Below are 15786 nucleotides of genomic sequence, written 5' to 3' on the forward strand. Positions count from 1 at the left end.
GGCAAACTTATAGAGCGTGTAGGCGAACCATAGGGCACGTGTTTGTCATCGGTGACGTCTGGGTCACCTTGGAGCATTCCGTATGCTGGCAAGGGGAGAAAAATACTCTTTCCATTGACAGGAAGGCCTGTTTAATCTATCGGCCTTTGGGGAACAGTGCTAGGCGCACCCAGGCGCGTGTTCTGTTAGATGGCATCAGATGTCTATGATGGCGTCACCGAGAATATTTAGATTCCACAAGGAGCCACACTTCAGGAGTCGTGACCCGTTTGAACTAAGTCAAGGCAGCGTCAGCGTTGACAGGAAGTGACAGTTTAGTCATTGAGAACCCGGCAGAATGTCCGTAGTCTTTGGTTGCCTCCATCTTTGAGATTTGTGGAGATGGCACTGATGATCAGCAGTTGTTTGCAGCACTTTGGGTGCCCATATTTAGTAGTTTTTTTCCTCTTTTTTTTCCCCCTGCCCACTGTGATCCCGGCTCATCGGAGGTGTCTGGTTTCTAGCCACACGGAGACCTTGTTGGATCGCAGCAGCTGTGATTGACGTCTCCGCTCGGGTTTTTGGAAAGCGTGCGAAATAAGAAAGCCATCATATGGTCTGGCAGATTTCGGGCAGAGAACCAGGGATGGCAAATGTGCTCATCGCAACAATTCAATCTGCTCCCATAATTCTACAACTTTAAGAGACAGACAGAAAGGAATATTTTAGGCAATTAAGCTGGCCAGTTATTATCTGGAGCCCCGGTGACTGTGAAGGAATCTTTACTGGGGGAAGAAAAACTACCCGGCAAATAAAAGGAGAAGGGAGCATGAAAAAGAGAGGTTGAGGAACATGAAATGAACATTATTTTCTGAAAATGTCTGATACTGCCAGAAGCATGCAGATAGTTCATGCTGTCTCCAGTGAAACATTTACTGGTTAAAATGTGATCTCGGTAGCTGCATGACGGTCAGTAATATTTGCAGAAAATGGGCTTTTGCTGAAGGAGTGACCGGCACCTATTCCCTGTCTCTCACCTTGGCAGGAGAAGAGGTACACGCTGATGATGGTGGACCCGGACACGCCAAGCCGCTGCAACCCCACTAAGTCCCACTGGAGGCACTGGCTGGTGGTGGACATCGTGGTGAGCGCCCCAGTATGCAGTGGGGTCCGGCCCAAGAGGTCACAGAGGCTTCACCAGGATTAAGGTCCAGGGGTTGTTTGTCATGGAGGCAGGGGGCGAATGCTAGGGCGAGGCTAAAAGCTGATTGGCCCCTGAAGTGCCCCCTCCTCTGTCAATCACCAATTCAAAACATCTCATTGGCTAATGATAAGATTAACCCCTCTATATGAATTATGTCCCCTCTTGTCCCTGCACAGAAATGCATGGGGGGTGCATGAGCGAATGCGGTCCAGGGGTCTTCCGGTGTTCCCATTTTATCGCAGCCCTCAGCCCTGTCACTAAAGCAATTATTCAGATTGTACCCCGGGGGTTTGGGGTGCAGGTCTGCTGTCAGCTGAGACCCCCCCTGAAAGCGTGTGGGACCCTGAGGGGAAGAGGATAGCCTATGCTTGCCACACATGCCGGCTGGGCGTTTAGCAGGAGACCACCCTGCTCACCAAACACAGATGTATTTAAAAATCACTGACTTGGCACTGGAAACTCTTCACATAATGTTCTAGATAACAAGAAAAAAAAACACGCTGCTGTTAAAAACACTTTGGGGAAAAAATTGTGAATTTCCCCACTCCCTGTGTGCCTCGCACTCGTGTTTCCGATTCGTTACATAATTACGGAATAAAAATATCGAGTTAGTCATCGTGCCTGCCGCTTTGGAAATGTTTTCATTCGCTCTTGCCTCTGTACGGGAGGCTCGCTGTGTCTGAGCAGCCCCGTTTGATCAGCGCTTTATCGGTTTAATATTGACATTTCCCGTTCCGTCGAGGCCAGCCCCCCCCCCGTTGGGTGGGATGTCGTGCCTGAGGTCCAAAGCATTGTCGGATATATTTTATGTGGGATGGTGGATCACCCGGTTTGGGGGTGGGGGTTTCTGGGTGGGGGTAATTAAACCTTATCCATTTTATGGGAGTCTGAGAGCCCCAGCTCAGAGGTGCATAGGGGCATCTGGGAAGCAAGAGCCGGACAGCAGCACACGAGACTGTTCCTCTGCGCCACAGCACCCCTCGCTTCTCCCCCCCGGTCGGGAGGTCTTGGCAGAGCGTCTGGCCCTCATCTGCTCCCCGGGAGGCCCCAGCTCACCCCCCCGCTCTTGCGTTCCCGCTCCCCTCCGTCTCTCCTCATGTTTCCCTTCCCATCCGGGTGCCGGGATTTGTTAGCGCGTTTCGACACCAGCCTGTGTTTTCACGCCAGTATGTGTTTGGTTGCTGATTGCCTGTAATATTCCAACCGTCTTGGAAATGAAGGGGACGTTCTGATCGGAGCCCGCGGTTCCGAGACTGAGATCCCGAGGTTCTGAGGAGACGCAGGACTCTGAAGGTTGATGTTTGTCACAGCTTCTCAGCTTTACATTAATGTTTCCAGGGAATAGATTGATAATGAGACAGAAAGAATTATTCATTAGGAATTTTTGACAAAAATCAAAAAGCCAACAAAAGCAATATAGATGCAGAAAAAATAGACACGTAAAACCCATCTTTCATTTTATTTTGTTATTTAAAGAGTGTAGCTTTATGGTGCAGGTGTCAAGGTATTCTAAGATGCTCATTGTGTTTTTTTTTAATTATTATTAGGGTTAGCATTAGTATCTCTGTGGTGATCACGGCCACAGTTTGACCCCTCCCCTAGAATGCCGCTCCTTTTTTCTTGATTTTTTCAAGAAAAAATCTTGTCATTAATCCAGTGTCTTCCTGCTGACTGGCCAATTCCACAAGCAAAGAACAGGGTGTATTTCAGGACACTCAGATGGACAGCATGTCTACTGTCATTCAGTATTCTATCGCTGTGTGGGCGTCGACAAGGAAGGCCAGTGCCGCGATTGGTTGCCGCAGCGCTGTGTTGACAGTACCGGGGATGGTGGTTGGTCAGAGGGGTTAATGAGGATTCTGAGTGATACCTGTCCCTTGTGGGAGGTGTTTAATTGCTGGTAATGGACGAATGACATTCTTTGACCCCAGTGTAGTTGTGGCAGTTGCGCTTGTGAACGTGTTGAATTATCCCGGAATCCCTTTGGGGAAGCATTCTAATGTCTGCTAGTCGACAATCTGAATGTCCTCAGGATTGCTCCTTTATTCAAGATTCACTTTTTTTTTATCTCAAAACTACTACCGCCATTTTTAGCCAATCACACAGCTCCTTTTTGTTCTCTGGTGAACCTGTGGAGTGTGCCATCGATGTTGGGGGGGGGTACACCAAGGGAAGGGAAAGTCATCGGTGACCACCAACTCCCTTTGAGCCGTCTGTTTGATTTAGAAAAACACATGGAGTGGCTTATTAACCAGTAATAAATAGCATCCTTTGATATATGAGCATTATCTTCGTCATCCAACTGCTTGACATCACTGCCTTAAAAAAAAAAACAATTAGGGGAGATTTTCTAATGTTTTGAATTTGCATTTAACAGCTAGGGGAATGCACTTGAGATTTAAATGAACCATTGTAGTGGTTTATATAAGGCAAGAATCTAGGGAAGCTGTACATTATTTATCGTGAATTGTTCATGAGGCAGCCAGTGGAAGCTGTACTGTATGTACTGTGGGGGAGAATTAGAGTATGCTTGAATTTAATAAAAAATGTAATGGCTGTGAAACTTACAAGTCAAGTTTAAAAATCTTGATTTACTGATGGTTGCGGAGGACATTGTTTATGGTCAGTCTGACCAGTCATAAAATGCCCTATAGCATCTACTCATAGTATTTTTAAAAATATATCAGACTGTAATTTTATATGTATGTAAAATCTTTCTCCTTGACATACAGACACGTCTGTGCACTGGCAGCCTGAGAATAACAAGAGCCTTCCTCACCGTCCTGCTTTATAGGCTCGGAATGGACAGATTCTGCTCTGTTTCAGATTACACTCATCACTCATCCCCCATTAGCGATCAACTTCTGAACAAACCATTTGCCTTATTCTCCGTGCTTCACCATCAGTTATAAATGAGCTTGCATTTTTAAAAATGTTTACAGAAACGGCCGTCGTATCAAAAAGTTTACAGGAAGGCTCCTGTTCCATCTGCTGTCTTTGGGTTTAAAAATTCGCTGTGGTCCAACACTCTTGGACCTCAAAGGGGTCTCCTGCCCCAGAATTCAGGGTGCCTTTGGGAGGGCCGCTATGTGTTCAGGGCCTGTCATTCTCTGCACACTCTCCACTGCGTCTGAATACTTACCACATTGGGCCGAACCTGAGGGTTCGCACCGTCCCTTTTTCGCCGTATGAGTCTCACGGCGGACAGCTGAAGCCAGTCTTCCTGACCTTCCTGGGAAAGCTGGACGGGATGAAGATGTTGCTCCAGCTTCCTTCTGCATATGGGCTCTCGCTCGGTGAGACCATCACGACACTTTTCTGCCGGTGAGGGTCAAGCTTTTAGTCTCCCCCCCCAAGATAAGACACATCCCAAGTTCCTGTCTTTTGCCAGTCAGTTGCCCAGCTTTCTTTTTCGGGGGCTGGCAGCGTAACCTCTCTTGGCTCCCAGGAGACATGGCGTGCTGGGACCGAGCAGCAGTGCTTCAGCTGCGGAGAGCTTGCGGCTCTCATGGAGACATGACTGCGCGGCGGAAGGTCGTCCCATCTGCGGCTGGAACCCCATGAAGCTGGAGATGGCTCAGAACTGAAGCTCATGCTTTGTTCGACCTGCATTTTAATTAACGAACCATAAAGCACCAGGATCTGCAAGCTCTTCCTAATGGGAAAATCACCTCCCGCCCCTATTGTGCACTATGATGACTGGGTCTGTCCAGATGTTTTGTCGCAAAGTAACAGAATCCAAAAAGTGTCCTGATCATTGATGCTCATCTCTGCTGCTGGTCAAATCCAGGTATCACTATTGTCACACTGCTCCTTCAGGTATCACTATTGTCACACTGCTCCTTCAGGTATCACTATTGTCACACTGCTCCTTCAGGTATCACTATTGTCACACTGCTCCTTCAGGTATCACTATTGTTACACTGCTCCTTCAGGTATCACTATTGTCACACTGCTCCTTCAGGTATCACTATTGTCACACTGCTCCTTCTTTTATCGGTTAATATTGTCATTTACATTTACGTTTATCTTATTTCTGCTGTCCATGGCGACGTACAAGTAATAATTTATTACAAACATTGAAACTTTTATAAAACTGAAATTTTAATGATTCTGCCACAAGCTGTACTGCTGGGGTAATGAACTTGTATAGGCCTAGTCGCTGTCAAATAGCATAATTTACCATTGAACCTCTATGTCAGGGCTCTTCAAATCTGGACCTCGATTCCAAATCCAGGCCTTGTTTTCAGTTCTCCCAGGTATTTGAATAATAGAGGTCTAGACCATTATTGTTTGAATAATTTGTGCACAAAAAAAAAAAATCTGAAAATGGAGGTTTGATCCTTTTAGCCAAATCCAGGGTATGTTGACCATTTCTGGAGCGCTCACATTAGCGTAATTTGGTGCATGTTGTTTGCTAGTAGGTCTGACTGTTTTGCATAATCTTAAAATTCAATGGACTGCGGCCCAGCTCCGCTGTGCTGTGAAATCGTGAAACTGTTACACCCCCCCCCCCCTTTTTTTTTTCTTCAACATATTGACATGAAACTTGCTACCGTTGACCGTGCCCTTTTTTTGGCACTTTTTTTTTTGTAAATGGCCGTGACACTGGATTAATGACAGCGGTGAAGAATACAGTGCTTAGAAATGTCAGCTGAGAGATCGGGGGGGGGGGGGGGTGATGTGTATAGCAGTGGATCCAGGAAGATGTGCGGTGGGGGTGAGCGGTCCTCCCGGCGGCCATGTTGTTTACTCGCCGCCGTCGATTTCGACAGCCGGCAGGGAAGACGGCAGCTTCGGTTTCGAGGTTTTCCGGGCTGCTCCTGGGCAGCTGCCAGGAGATGGGGCAGCGCTGCAGAAGCGGCGGAGCGTCTTCCCTTCGGGTCACGTGCACGATTACATAAGGTGCCGCCCCGGCGTGGGGCTCCGCGCCTTGGCAGAGCTCTGAAGAGCACTGCAGATTCTTCTTTTATATGTTCATGTTATATAAATATATATAAATGTATTTTGAGAGCTGCAGAATATCAGAAATCCATAGATTCATTTTACCAGATGTAGATGAGGGGGAAAAATGGAAAATATACAATATAAATTAACCTCAGTTTTTTGCAGGTCACATAACACATACTTGTATATTAATTTATAGCTGTAAATTGCATATATTACACATATAGCGAGGATAGCTCCTAATAAGCCTTGTTGTCTCCCACATGGGTGATTTTAATTTGTTGGAAGAAGCATTTATGAGAGCAAGCAAGCGGCTTATGGATGCTGGACACAAGCTCTTCCAGTGAGTGACCCGGCTTAGGTGTCCTTCAGGGCTCTCTCCCGAGACCAGCCCGCACTTTTCCGTTCATGTTTCCCCTGGCTCTCTATGGTTAAAGCACTCCAGTATCGCAGTGCTCATTAAGTAAACATCCTGCAGGCTTTAACGGATGATCCTCTGCAGTTTTGTCAGGGTGCATAGTGGAAATCGACTGAGTTACATCCAAGTGCAGCAGTTCATTTGATTTAACCGTGCTGTTCATATTTATTTATTTCTTTTTCTACACGCCTGAAACACACCTGCCCTTCCCTTATCGCGGAGTGCCCTGAGTTCACCGTTACTGAGTATTTCCACAAAAGTCAGCTTGTCTCTTTAACTTTCACCTTGCTGTTATTCTTTGCCTGGCACTCTTGAAGCTGTAACCATAGAAAATATGTTTCTCTCCTGTCAAAAAATCTGATGTTAAGTATAAATGTAGGAAAAACGGTTACAGTCCGGACTATTTCAATTCCATTCTGTCAGTTCGATAAAGCAATGTGTAAATAAATGAATGTAAGTGTTTCTCACATTGACAATTGTGCCTCTGTAAAACTTCAGCCATCGAGATGAAACCATAAAGAGCAGCAGAGCTGTGACAGAGGTAATCCTGAGATCTCCTTTCTCTTCTCCGCATGGTGATCAGTGGATGCCCCCTCACACTGGCTGTGACCCAGTCAGGTATCCCCCGTCTCCAGGTCACATTTTCCTGAAACGCTCTCACCAGTCCCTCCGTGCAATTTCCAGTCATTTCCAATTGCTTATGCTCTCTTCAAAAGTCGCCCTTCTGCATCTTGTCTTTTTGTCATTGGATAATTGGTTAGGCTCCGTTTGGTTTGTGACCTGTCAGTCATTCGCTCGTTCACTCATTCATTTATTCACTCATTCACTGACCCCCACATTCACTCACACCATTCATTCACCAAGTCACTCACTCACACAAACCCTCACCCACTCACCTAGTCAGTCATTCATCACTCACCCACTCATTCACTCACACAAACTCTCACTCACTCAATCACTTACTCACTCACTACTTCTCCTCCCTTTCTATGAGTTTTCCTTGCTTTTTCCACATGCCCCTATGCGTCTCGCCCCTTCTGGGCTGTCGGCCTGGCAGTATTTACACATTTATCCCAGTATATCTGACCTCGGCTTCTCAGAGGGCTGCTGTACGTCCTTTTCACACGGCGGGGGCACGGGAAGGTTTCATCTTCCCTTTTTTCCCTTTTTGTGCTGCTAGCAAATTATCCAGAAACTTTAGTGAGGCCAGCATGAGAGATTATATATTTACAACTGCTGTCCCCTTAAGCCATGCTTGCGAACACGAAATTCTGAATAAGATTGTAGACTTTAAATTAGCTACCGTTTTAGTTACTGGGCGCTCACAATAAACCCATTAACAAGGACCGCGGGTCGGCGGGAGGACTGTTGTTTATTTTTTTTTTATTTATCGCGTCTCGTTGCGACTCCGCCAGCCTTTATTCTCCGGCTGAGCCAGCGAGGAGAATAATTGCAGCAGATGGTAACAAGGTATCGCCGAGACTTTGCGTGTCGAGCGAACCAAACTTATATCCACTAGTTTGCCGCTCACCCGGGTGACCCCCCCTCCCCCCCCCCCAGCTTGAGTGCGATTCAGGATTCCCTCCAGCCCTGAATTATTCTCCCCCCCCCCTCTCTTTTTCTCCCATCAATCGCGGACGGTTTCAGAGCTGCGTTCCAACAGCTTGCACCTATAGCCCCACTCAGCGTCCAGATTGCCTACCACCCCCCCCCCCCCCCCACCCCCGTTCCCCTCCTGCCAGTGTCTTTAAGTGATACAGATGTTTCTGTTTTGCTCTCGCAGTGGTAATTAAGAGTGGAGCCGTTGGAATTTGAAAAGCACAGTCTGCTTATGTAAATAACCTGCTAGCTGCACGCTTCTCCTTTGGTGTCCACGCCCCCACCCTCCCACCAACTCTCTGGTTCGCAGCGCGGGGGACCGGCAGGGAGGGAGGGGTTACGCACAGTTAAATCATTGTTAAAGATTTAATTAGAGCGCAGGCAGTTCTGTTTATGGGTTAACCCTTTAGTACAGGCCACACATCAAAGGCCGTCGAGTGAGGATGTACTGCTGCCCACATAAGTCATGCGTCCCGTGGTAATAATAAAGTGATGGAGATGTTGGCCAAAAGAAATATTAGCAGAGTTTGAGGCCGAATGTATCGGACGTAGAAGGAGCATCGTTAGATGGACGACTTCGTAACGGGCAAAAATGCGAGTAAATGCTGAAACTGAGGGAAGATCTGTCAGGAAGGACGGCCACGCGTGACCGGGAGAGCATGCATCGCTCGTGTCGTGGGGGGAGCACTCTGGTTTAGCGATTAGCCCCTGTGCTGCATCCACATATAACCTGAGCGTATCTAGCTGGTTAGAGGTGCCGCTGCCTTAGCTTTCAGCCGCAGAGATGCATTACGAACTCGCTGGGCAGGTGCATCACGGGCCTCACCCCGCATGCACCTCCACCCCGGTGCTGCGGGGGCCGTGCTCGCAGAAAGGGAGAACCGTGCTGTCCCACGCTGACCTCCCTGTGCATCCAGATGTTCCAGCTGCAGGTATTTCTATATGTATGGCGTGCAGGCCGGCAAGTCTCTCCAGAGGTCACTGGTCGTTTATGATGCCGCCTGAAACATGTTGAGCAAAGTCAGGAAAGGACAGAATAAAAAGGAAAAAACACTGAATAAAGATGAGACTGAGTAGAGTTTTCAGCAACTGTGTGGCCAAGTTGAGTTTCACGAATGCGATTAAGCTGCTAACCACCGGCCGGAGATTAATTAGCTGTAGTTAAATGATTGTTGTGTAATAGTCTGGTGCACGAGGACAGATCCCTACTCCCGCGGGTACACTGGGGGTAACCTTGTGACCTTGGCGCTTGCTGAGCATGACCCCCTTCTCCCAAGGTCACCAAAGGACAGCGATCTCGCGTCATGTTCGGCGGCCCGATTCGGCCGGCGTCTCTATGGAGAGGCTGCACTCCAGCGCCAAACACTGGAGTCATTGTGACGACGCCGTACAGCTGCAACGCGCCCCCCCCCCCCCCCCCCCCAAACAGGCGGGTGTGTCAGATGTCAGGGTGTGTGCGTCAGCGTGAGTGTGTTTTTTTAACTCCCTTCCACGATGGTCTGCTTCTTGTAAGGCGTCATGAAAACAGGGAGGACTGCAGTGCTTTGTAAAGATATTTAAGACATTGTGACACTGTGTCATCTGTAAAAATAAACCTGAACTCGCTGGTAAGTCTCAGTCTGCAGGGAGAACAGTACACACAAAAAAAAACACGGACAAAATGGCATTTTCCTGGTTTCTGCCGGGCAACACTCAGCCGTTCAGGCCTTACATGACATAGTTCTGCTCATGTTCAGTGAAATATATGAGTTATGGTGCCAAAATTACAGAAGAAAGTCCAGTATCATACTGAGTATTGTCTGAGTAAGAAGTTGCAAGTAGTAGATGCATTTCCTGTACACATTCTTGCTTCTAGAGTAAAACCACTCATTACCCCATAAATTAATTGAGCTTATGGCCCAAATTATGACATCATAAATCTGGTTTGATATCCAGAATCTGTACAGGATATTGCCAATTGAGTCTCAAGAGAATCATCAGCATTCTGTACATTTGCTTTGCATTGTAGTTATCAATTATGTCCGTGTGCCGGTCAGCTCTTCGTTAGCGATATTAACGATGGCCGCCTGTCAGGCTGCGTGGCAGTTTGTCGATGAAGCCTGCAGTGTATCCTTGCCGCAGGTGTGCCTGCATGTTATATAACTGCTGCGTCGTGCTGGGCTGGGGCGGCATCCAGCCGGTTTGCTGTGGACCTGGGAGTAGGCCGAAGTCAGCCGAATTTTAGCCTGTCACATTTTTAGGACCATTCAGGCATAGGGGCGGCGATGGTGTAGTCTTAGTGTCCGGCGTGGCTCTGTAATTACTCGCTTAAATTAACCGGCGTGCTTTTTATAGCCTTTGGGTTGTCTGTGTCTTCTCTTCAAATATTAAGGTCATAAATAGCTTCAGATAACAGAAATGTTTGGGCTGTCATCCACTGTAAGTTTTTAGCTGCTTTCAACTTTGTGGCAGCTTAGAATTTAATGTAATACACTAAGTCTGTTGTCGTTGCGCCATTTCGTTTGTTTTTTCTGTTTATTTTTGTATGCGCTTTTGCCTCAGTTCATTGTTAGCTATAATGACCTCTGAGTCACACCGTCTTCACGGGAAGGGTGTTGTGCTGTTTCGTTCAGTGCACCTAAGACTGGGACTTGGCCGTATTGGGTGTGGAAGCTCGTTCTGCACGAGTCGTAGTCAGTATGCGGCTGACCTGCCGGTCACCGGGGGAGGGAGCGATTGCAGGGGCGAGCGGAAGCCTGTCAGCTGTGTGCCGGACCCCTCCCAGTCAGCCAAACAGCGTGCTTTTAAGCGGGCCCCCACTGGGTATTAGATCCAGACTTATGGAGACCGCAGAGTGTTTGGGGATTTCTGATCCTCCAACTGATGTCTCCAGACAATGCAGCTTATTAAGTGGTTTGTTTAAGTTAGGGTTATAAGTTAGCTGTGATTGGTTGTTCCCTGCCTTGTGCCCTTCGCCTTCAGGATAGGCTCCGGATTCCCCACGACCCTGAATACGACAGACAGTTACTGAAAATGGATAGATGGATGGATGGATTGTTATAAGCTGGAAGGTAGCCAGCATCCGGAGGACATGGGGGGTGGGAGGGGTGGGGGTCCTGCATGAGGTCAGGGGGTCTTTCCTTTAAGCCAAAAGGTCATCATGTGTAGTAAGGAATACACAGCAGTCTGACCCACCACTGGTTAGAGCCCTGAAAACCAGCAAACTCTCAAATCCTCACTGGCCAGTACTGGTTCCCCCCCCCCCCCCCACCCCCCCGCACTTGCAGGACTCTCCCACATCTTCTGCGGTCAATCCGGGGGCGCGGAGGCAGCTGAGCTGGAAATGGCCGCTCCACCCTAACCCCCCCGGACCCTTGACAAGGCCCGTGACAGCAAGCGGGTCTGCAGAATCATTCAGCACCACAAAACAGACACTGTCTACGCGGAAAAACGGAGAATCAAATGGCCCCTAGATATTGCAGAAAAACCCAACCGCAGAGCAGATGTCTGCGCATACTGGAACATTTTAAAACTTCATTTCCGACACATTATAAAAGTTATTTATTTATTGTTGTGGATTTCACGCCATGTGTCTGAGCAGACCAAGGGCAGGAATGAAAAGGTCAAATCATGCCACAGCTGCATGTGCATATATTTTTATTGTATTATTATTATTATTATTATTATTATTATTAGTTATTAATGCCATCATCATCATCACTCTTGACACCTCTCCTCTTGGCCTCAGAGTAATGCACGCTGTCTTAAATGCTGTCATACACATCTGCGTTTTTGTAATCATCACATTGTTGGGACCAGATTTCCCCATAATGTGATAAAAACCTGTAACGTTTTAACTAGTTTTATAAAAAATCTATGAATGTAGATGAAAAACTGAAATAGTCTTGTATTTTACTTTACTTACTAGGTTACTTATGGTTAAGGTTAGGGCCCATACAAATGAATGGAGAGTCCTGTGTGTGTGTGTGTGTGTGTGTGTGTGTGTGTGTGTGTGTGTGTGCATCTGTGTGTGTGTGTATATACACATCTGGGTGTGTCTGTGTGTGTCCACATGTATGTGTGCGTCTGCATGTGTGTTAGCCTGTTTCCATGTGTGTGCATGCATGTATGCGTGTGTGTACTCATCTAGGCATGTGTGTGTGTGCATTTCTGAGCATGTGTGTGCATGTATGTGTGCTCGTCTGGGTATGGGTGTGTGTGTGTGTGTGTGTATGCGTGTGTGTGTGTGTGTGTGTGTGTGTATGTGTGTACTCATCTTACCATGCGTGTGTGTACGTTTCCTGGGCATTTGTGTGTCCATGTGTGACTGTCTGGGCATGTGTGTGTCTGTATGCATCCGTGTGTGCGTGTTTATCTGTATATGTGAGTGGATTATAGCATGTTATTTTGATGTTGTGGAGACCATTTTTCAGATCCCAACAAAGATTTGTGAATGCGATCAAAAAATTAAAAATGCCAAAACTCTCGTATGTCGTTTGGTTACTTGTGGTTTAGGTTAGGGCCGGGTAGGGGTTAAGGTTGTCATGTTGGGATTAGAGTTTTCCCATAGAGAAAAAAATAGAGTCCCCACAAAGATATAGTTACAAAACTCTGTGTGTGTGTGTATGCGTCCGGGTGTGTGTCTGCTCCCCATCCCTGTGTGAGTCGTCGCCCCCCCATACCCACCCCACCCCCCCGTGCGCGGCGCCTAGCGCTCAGGGGAACATCTGCCCGGCGTCGCTGCGTCTGCGGCAGCCGCGCGACGCGGAGCAGGTAGGGAGCATCGCCGGCCTGGAATCTTGCGGGGAGCGTCTGGCCTCGTTCGCACACGCCCCGCCAAACAGATTTCTAGACATATGCATCATATTTTTATTCCCACTTTGGTTCCACACAAGCACAGATAACCTTACGGGACATTTGTATCTTTATTTATTATTTTTGTTTTACTTTATTCCCCCCCCCCCCCCCCCCCCAGCCCCCCGTACCGCTGCGGGCTGTGGAATCGAGTGATTGATGTCGCTTCCGCGCCAAGCCGCATCTGGGACGCGGAGGCTTCGCTTTGCAGCATGCGGCTTCGCAGTACTCCTGGAGATCGCGAGGCCCTCTAATTGCGACGCGGATCGCGACCTGGCGAGTGTTATAATAGGCACACGCTGATGGGCTGCGCGCCGAACCCTCCGCATGCCGATCACTGACACATCTCCAGTCGTTACCGATCCCGGTCCTCGAGAAGGGAAGGGGGCCACTCGGGATACCTGCTCTGCTGTCTCTTACCCCGCATCAGTGACAGGATTTACCCAGCAGAGAGCCAGGGAAAAACGAAGGGGAGGATGGACAGTTTCATTTTATTTTTATTTTTTGTTAACAGTCGGGGAACGTAAAATTTTGTGGGCTACATTCTTCACGTGTCACATGCAGGAAAAATAGAATGGTGTCTTCCGCCCCCCCTGTCATGTCATGGGAGGGGGGGGTGTGTTCCTCCGCACAGGGGAAGCCCAGGGCCCCCTCAGCCCATCACCTTCCCAGGAGGGGGCTGCCTGGACGCCGGGGCTCGGGGTCATGCTGGCGTGCATCCGTGGGGGGGGGAGGGGGGGGGAGGGGGGGGGGGTCCCTGAATGCAGGACTCTACACACAGCCGTAATGCGGGGCGATGATGTGTGACACGGGCAGACAACAAAACCGCTGTCTGCCGCAACCTGGCCGGCTGTGCAGACAGGGACTCTGTCGCCACCCCCAGTTTCCAGCAGCCCCTTGGAGACATTTCCAGCATCCAGGACCCAGTGGGGGGGGTGGGGGCTTGTCACCTCACAGAGCCATCTTTCGAGGCCGGGTCTTGGGGGCTGGATGTACATATGCTTAGAAATGTGAGAGGACAAAACGGCAAAGCCGCAGTGATGAGCGGGGGCGCTCTCTGGATTCGGAGAGGACGCTGGACTGTCCTGTGCCACACACATGACACGTGCAGGTCTTCTTAACCCCTCCCACCCCTCCTCCCCCCTGCGTGATTGGCAAAGACAGAACAGCGCTTTTGTTTCCGAATTTATATAATGCTGTTGCCCCTGTGTTACTGTAGCCACGAGCTAACATAATTTCATCTTTTTATGAGTTATATTCATAATCTGAATAATTCAACAGCGACGGCATTTTCTGGTGCCAAATTGGGCTCTCCCTGCCAACTGCCACCTTGCGTCTCTGTGTTTGCGTGTCCGTGTTTGCGTGTCCGTGTTTGCGTGTCCGTGTTTGCGTGTCCGTGTTTGCATCTCCATGTTTGCGTGTCCATATTTGCGCGTGTGTGTTCACGTCTTCCATGTTTCCATCTCTGTGTCTGCGCCTCCGTGTCTGCGTGTCTGCGTGTCTGTGTTTGCATGTAGGTGTTTCCATCTCTATGTTTGCGCGTGGCGTCCATGTTTGTGCGTCCATATTTGCACGTGTGTGTTCGCGCATACGTGTTTGCATCTCCGCGTTTGCGTCTCCGTGTTTGCGTTTCCATGTCTGCGTGTCTGTGTTTGCATGTATGTGTGTTTGCCTCTCTGTATTTGTGTCTCTGTGTCTCCGTCTGTGTGTTCCGTGTTTGCGTCTCTGCGTTTGTGTGCTGGGTGCTCCTTGTGTTACGGAGGTGCCGCATCCCCCCTCCTCCCCCCCCCCCATGCTGCATATGACATTTGCTGTCCAACACACTGCTACAGGGGGCCTAAGGAAGTTCTAGTCCTTTCCATGGTCTTCGGACAGGCCAAAGGGAGTGAGGGAGTTCATCTGTGGGTTGCCAAAATCGCCTGGCCCCGACAAGCCCGACGCTCCCTCTCCCCACCTCCCAGTTCCAGAGGAGGCTGTGCTGAAGCCGCTGTGTATGGTGTTTGTATTTATAGTGTGTGGTGCAGGTCTTTCCTGTGCACTGCTGTTCACACCCCCTCAGGCAGCGGTTGGAGAGGCAGTAATCACATTATAATTACGCTGAGCGGCTCACCCTAGTTGTCAGCTAACTTACACGCAGGTTATGCCGAGTGTGGGCTGCCATGGCTGCCGCTGCTTTGTGTTAATGTGTGTGTGTGTGTGTGTGTGTGTGTGTGTCTGTGTGTGTGTGTCTGTGTGTGTGTGTTTTTGTTTGGTTTTTTTTCCTACCTAAAGGGGAAATTACATAAGAATCCTCCGTTGTCTCTCGCTCGCTCCATTCCCCAGTCTTCACACACACACATTCGCTCTCTGTGACACACACACACACACACACAGTAACCTTCCCATCCGCTTGCCATCACCATAACAACTGTGCAGCGCCGGTCTCTCTGCCGCAGCAAGGTGGGCCGGGGCGTGCTCGGTGGGAAGGGGGTCCGGATTCTGCGTGGGTCAAGTTTGGATGGGGGGGGGGGGGTACCCAAATACTGAGGTTTGATTTTCTGGAACATTCCACAGTGAGATCTGATGACCTGGGAGTGTCTTGTATTTTTTTAATGCGACGTCTGCAGCGTGTCGAGTCTCCCAGCTGGGGAGAGGTATCCATGCGTCGTGCGCTCTTACAGCATCTGCAAGGCCGTGGTTTAATCTCTGTCATTAAGTAAGTGCTCGCCATTCACACAATATTAGTGTCCTACATACAGCAGTTCGCCCAGGAGAACGAGGCAGAGAGATAACTGTAATCCGCCCTGTCATACAGCAGACGCTTTAT

At 48.9% G+C, this 15786-nt stretch overlaps 1 protein-coding gene across 3 annotated transcripts in view; it reads left to right on the forward strand.

The window, feature by feature from the left end:
* LOC111838970 (phosphatidylethanolamine-binding protein 4) overlaps positions 1 to 15786 on the forward strand; it is a 75549-nt gene that overhangs the window by 27311 nt on the left and 32452 nt on the right. For all 3 annotated transcript variants that reach the window (XR_011984662.1, XR_002837004.2, XM_023802474.2), the window contains exon 4: positions 1025 to 1123. Coding sequence is in view for 1 of the 3 variants with exons in the window: in XM_023802474.2 (XP_023658242.1) it covers positions 1025 to 1123 (99 nt within the window). In the remaining 2 variants the exon portion in view is untranslated. The remainder of the gene's footprint in view (positions 1 to 1024; positions 1124 to 15786) is intronic.

The sequence above is a fragment of the Paramormyrops kingsleyae genome, chromosome 2 (assembly GCF_048594095.1).
Source record: "Paramormyrops kingsleyae isolate MSU_618 chromosome 2, PKINGS_0.4, whole genome shotgun sequence".
In the NCBI taxonomy this organism is placed as follows: Eukaryota; Metazoa; Chordata; class Actinopteri; order Osteoglossiformes; family Mormyridae; genus Paramormyrops; species Paramormyrops kingsleyae.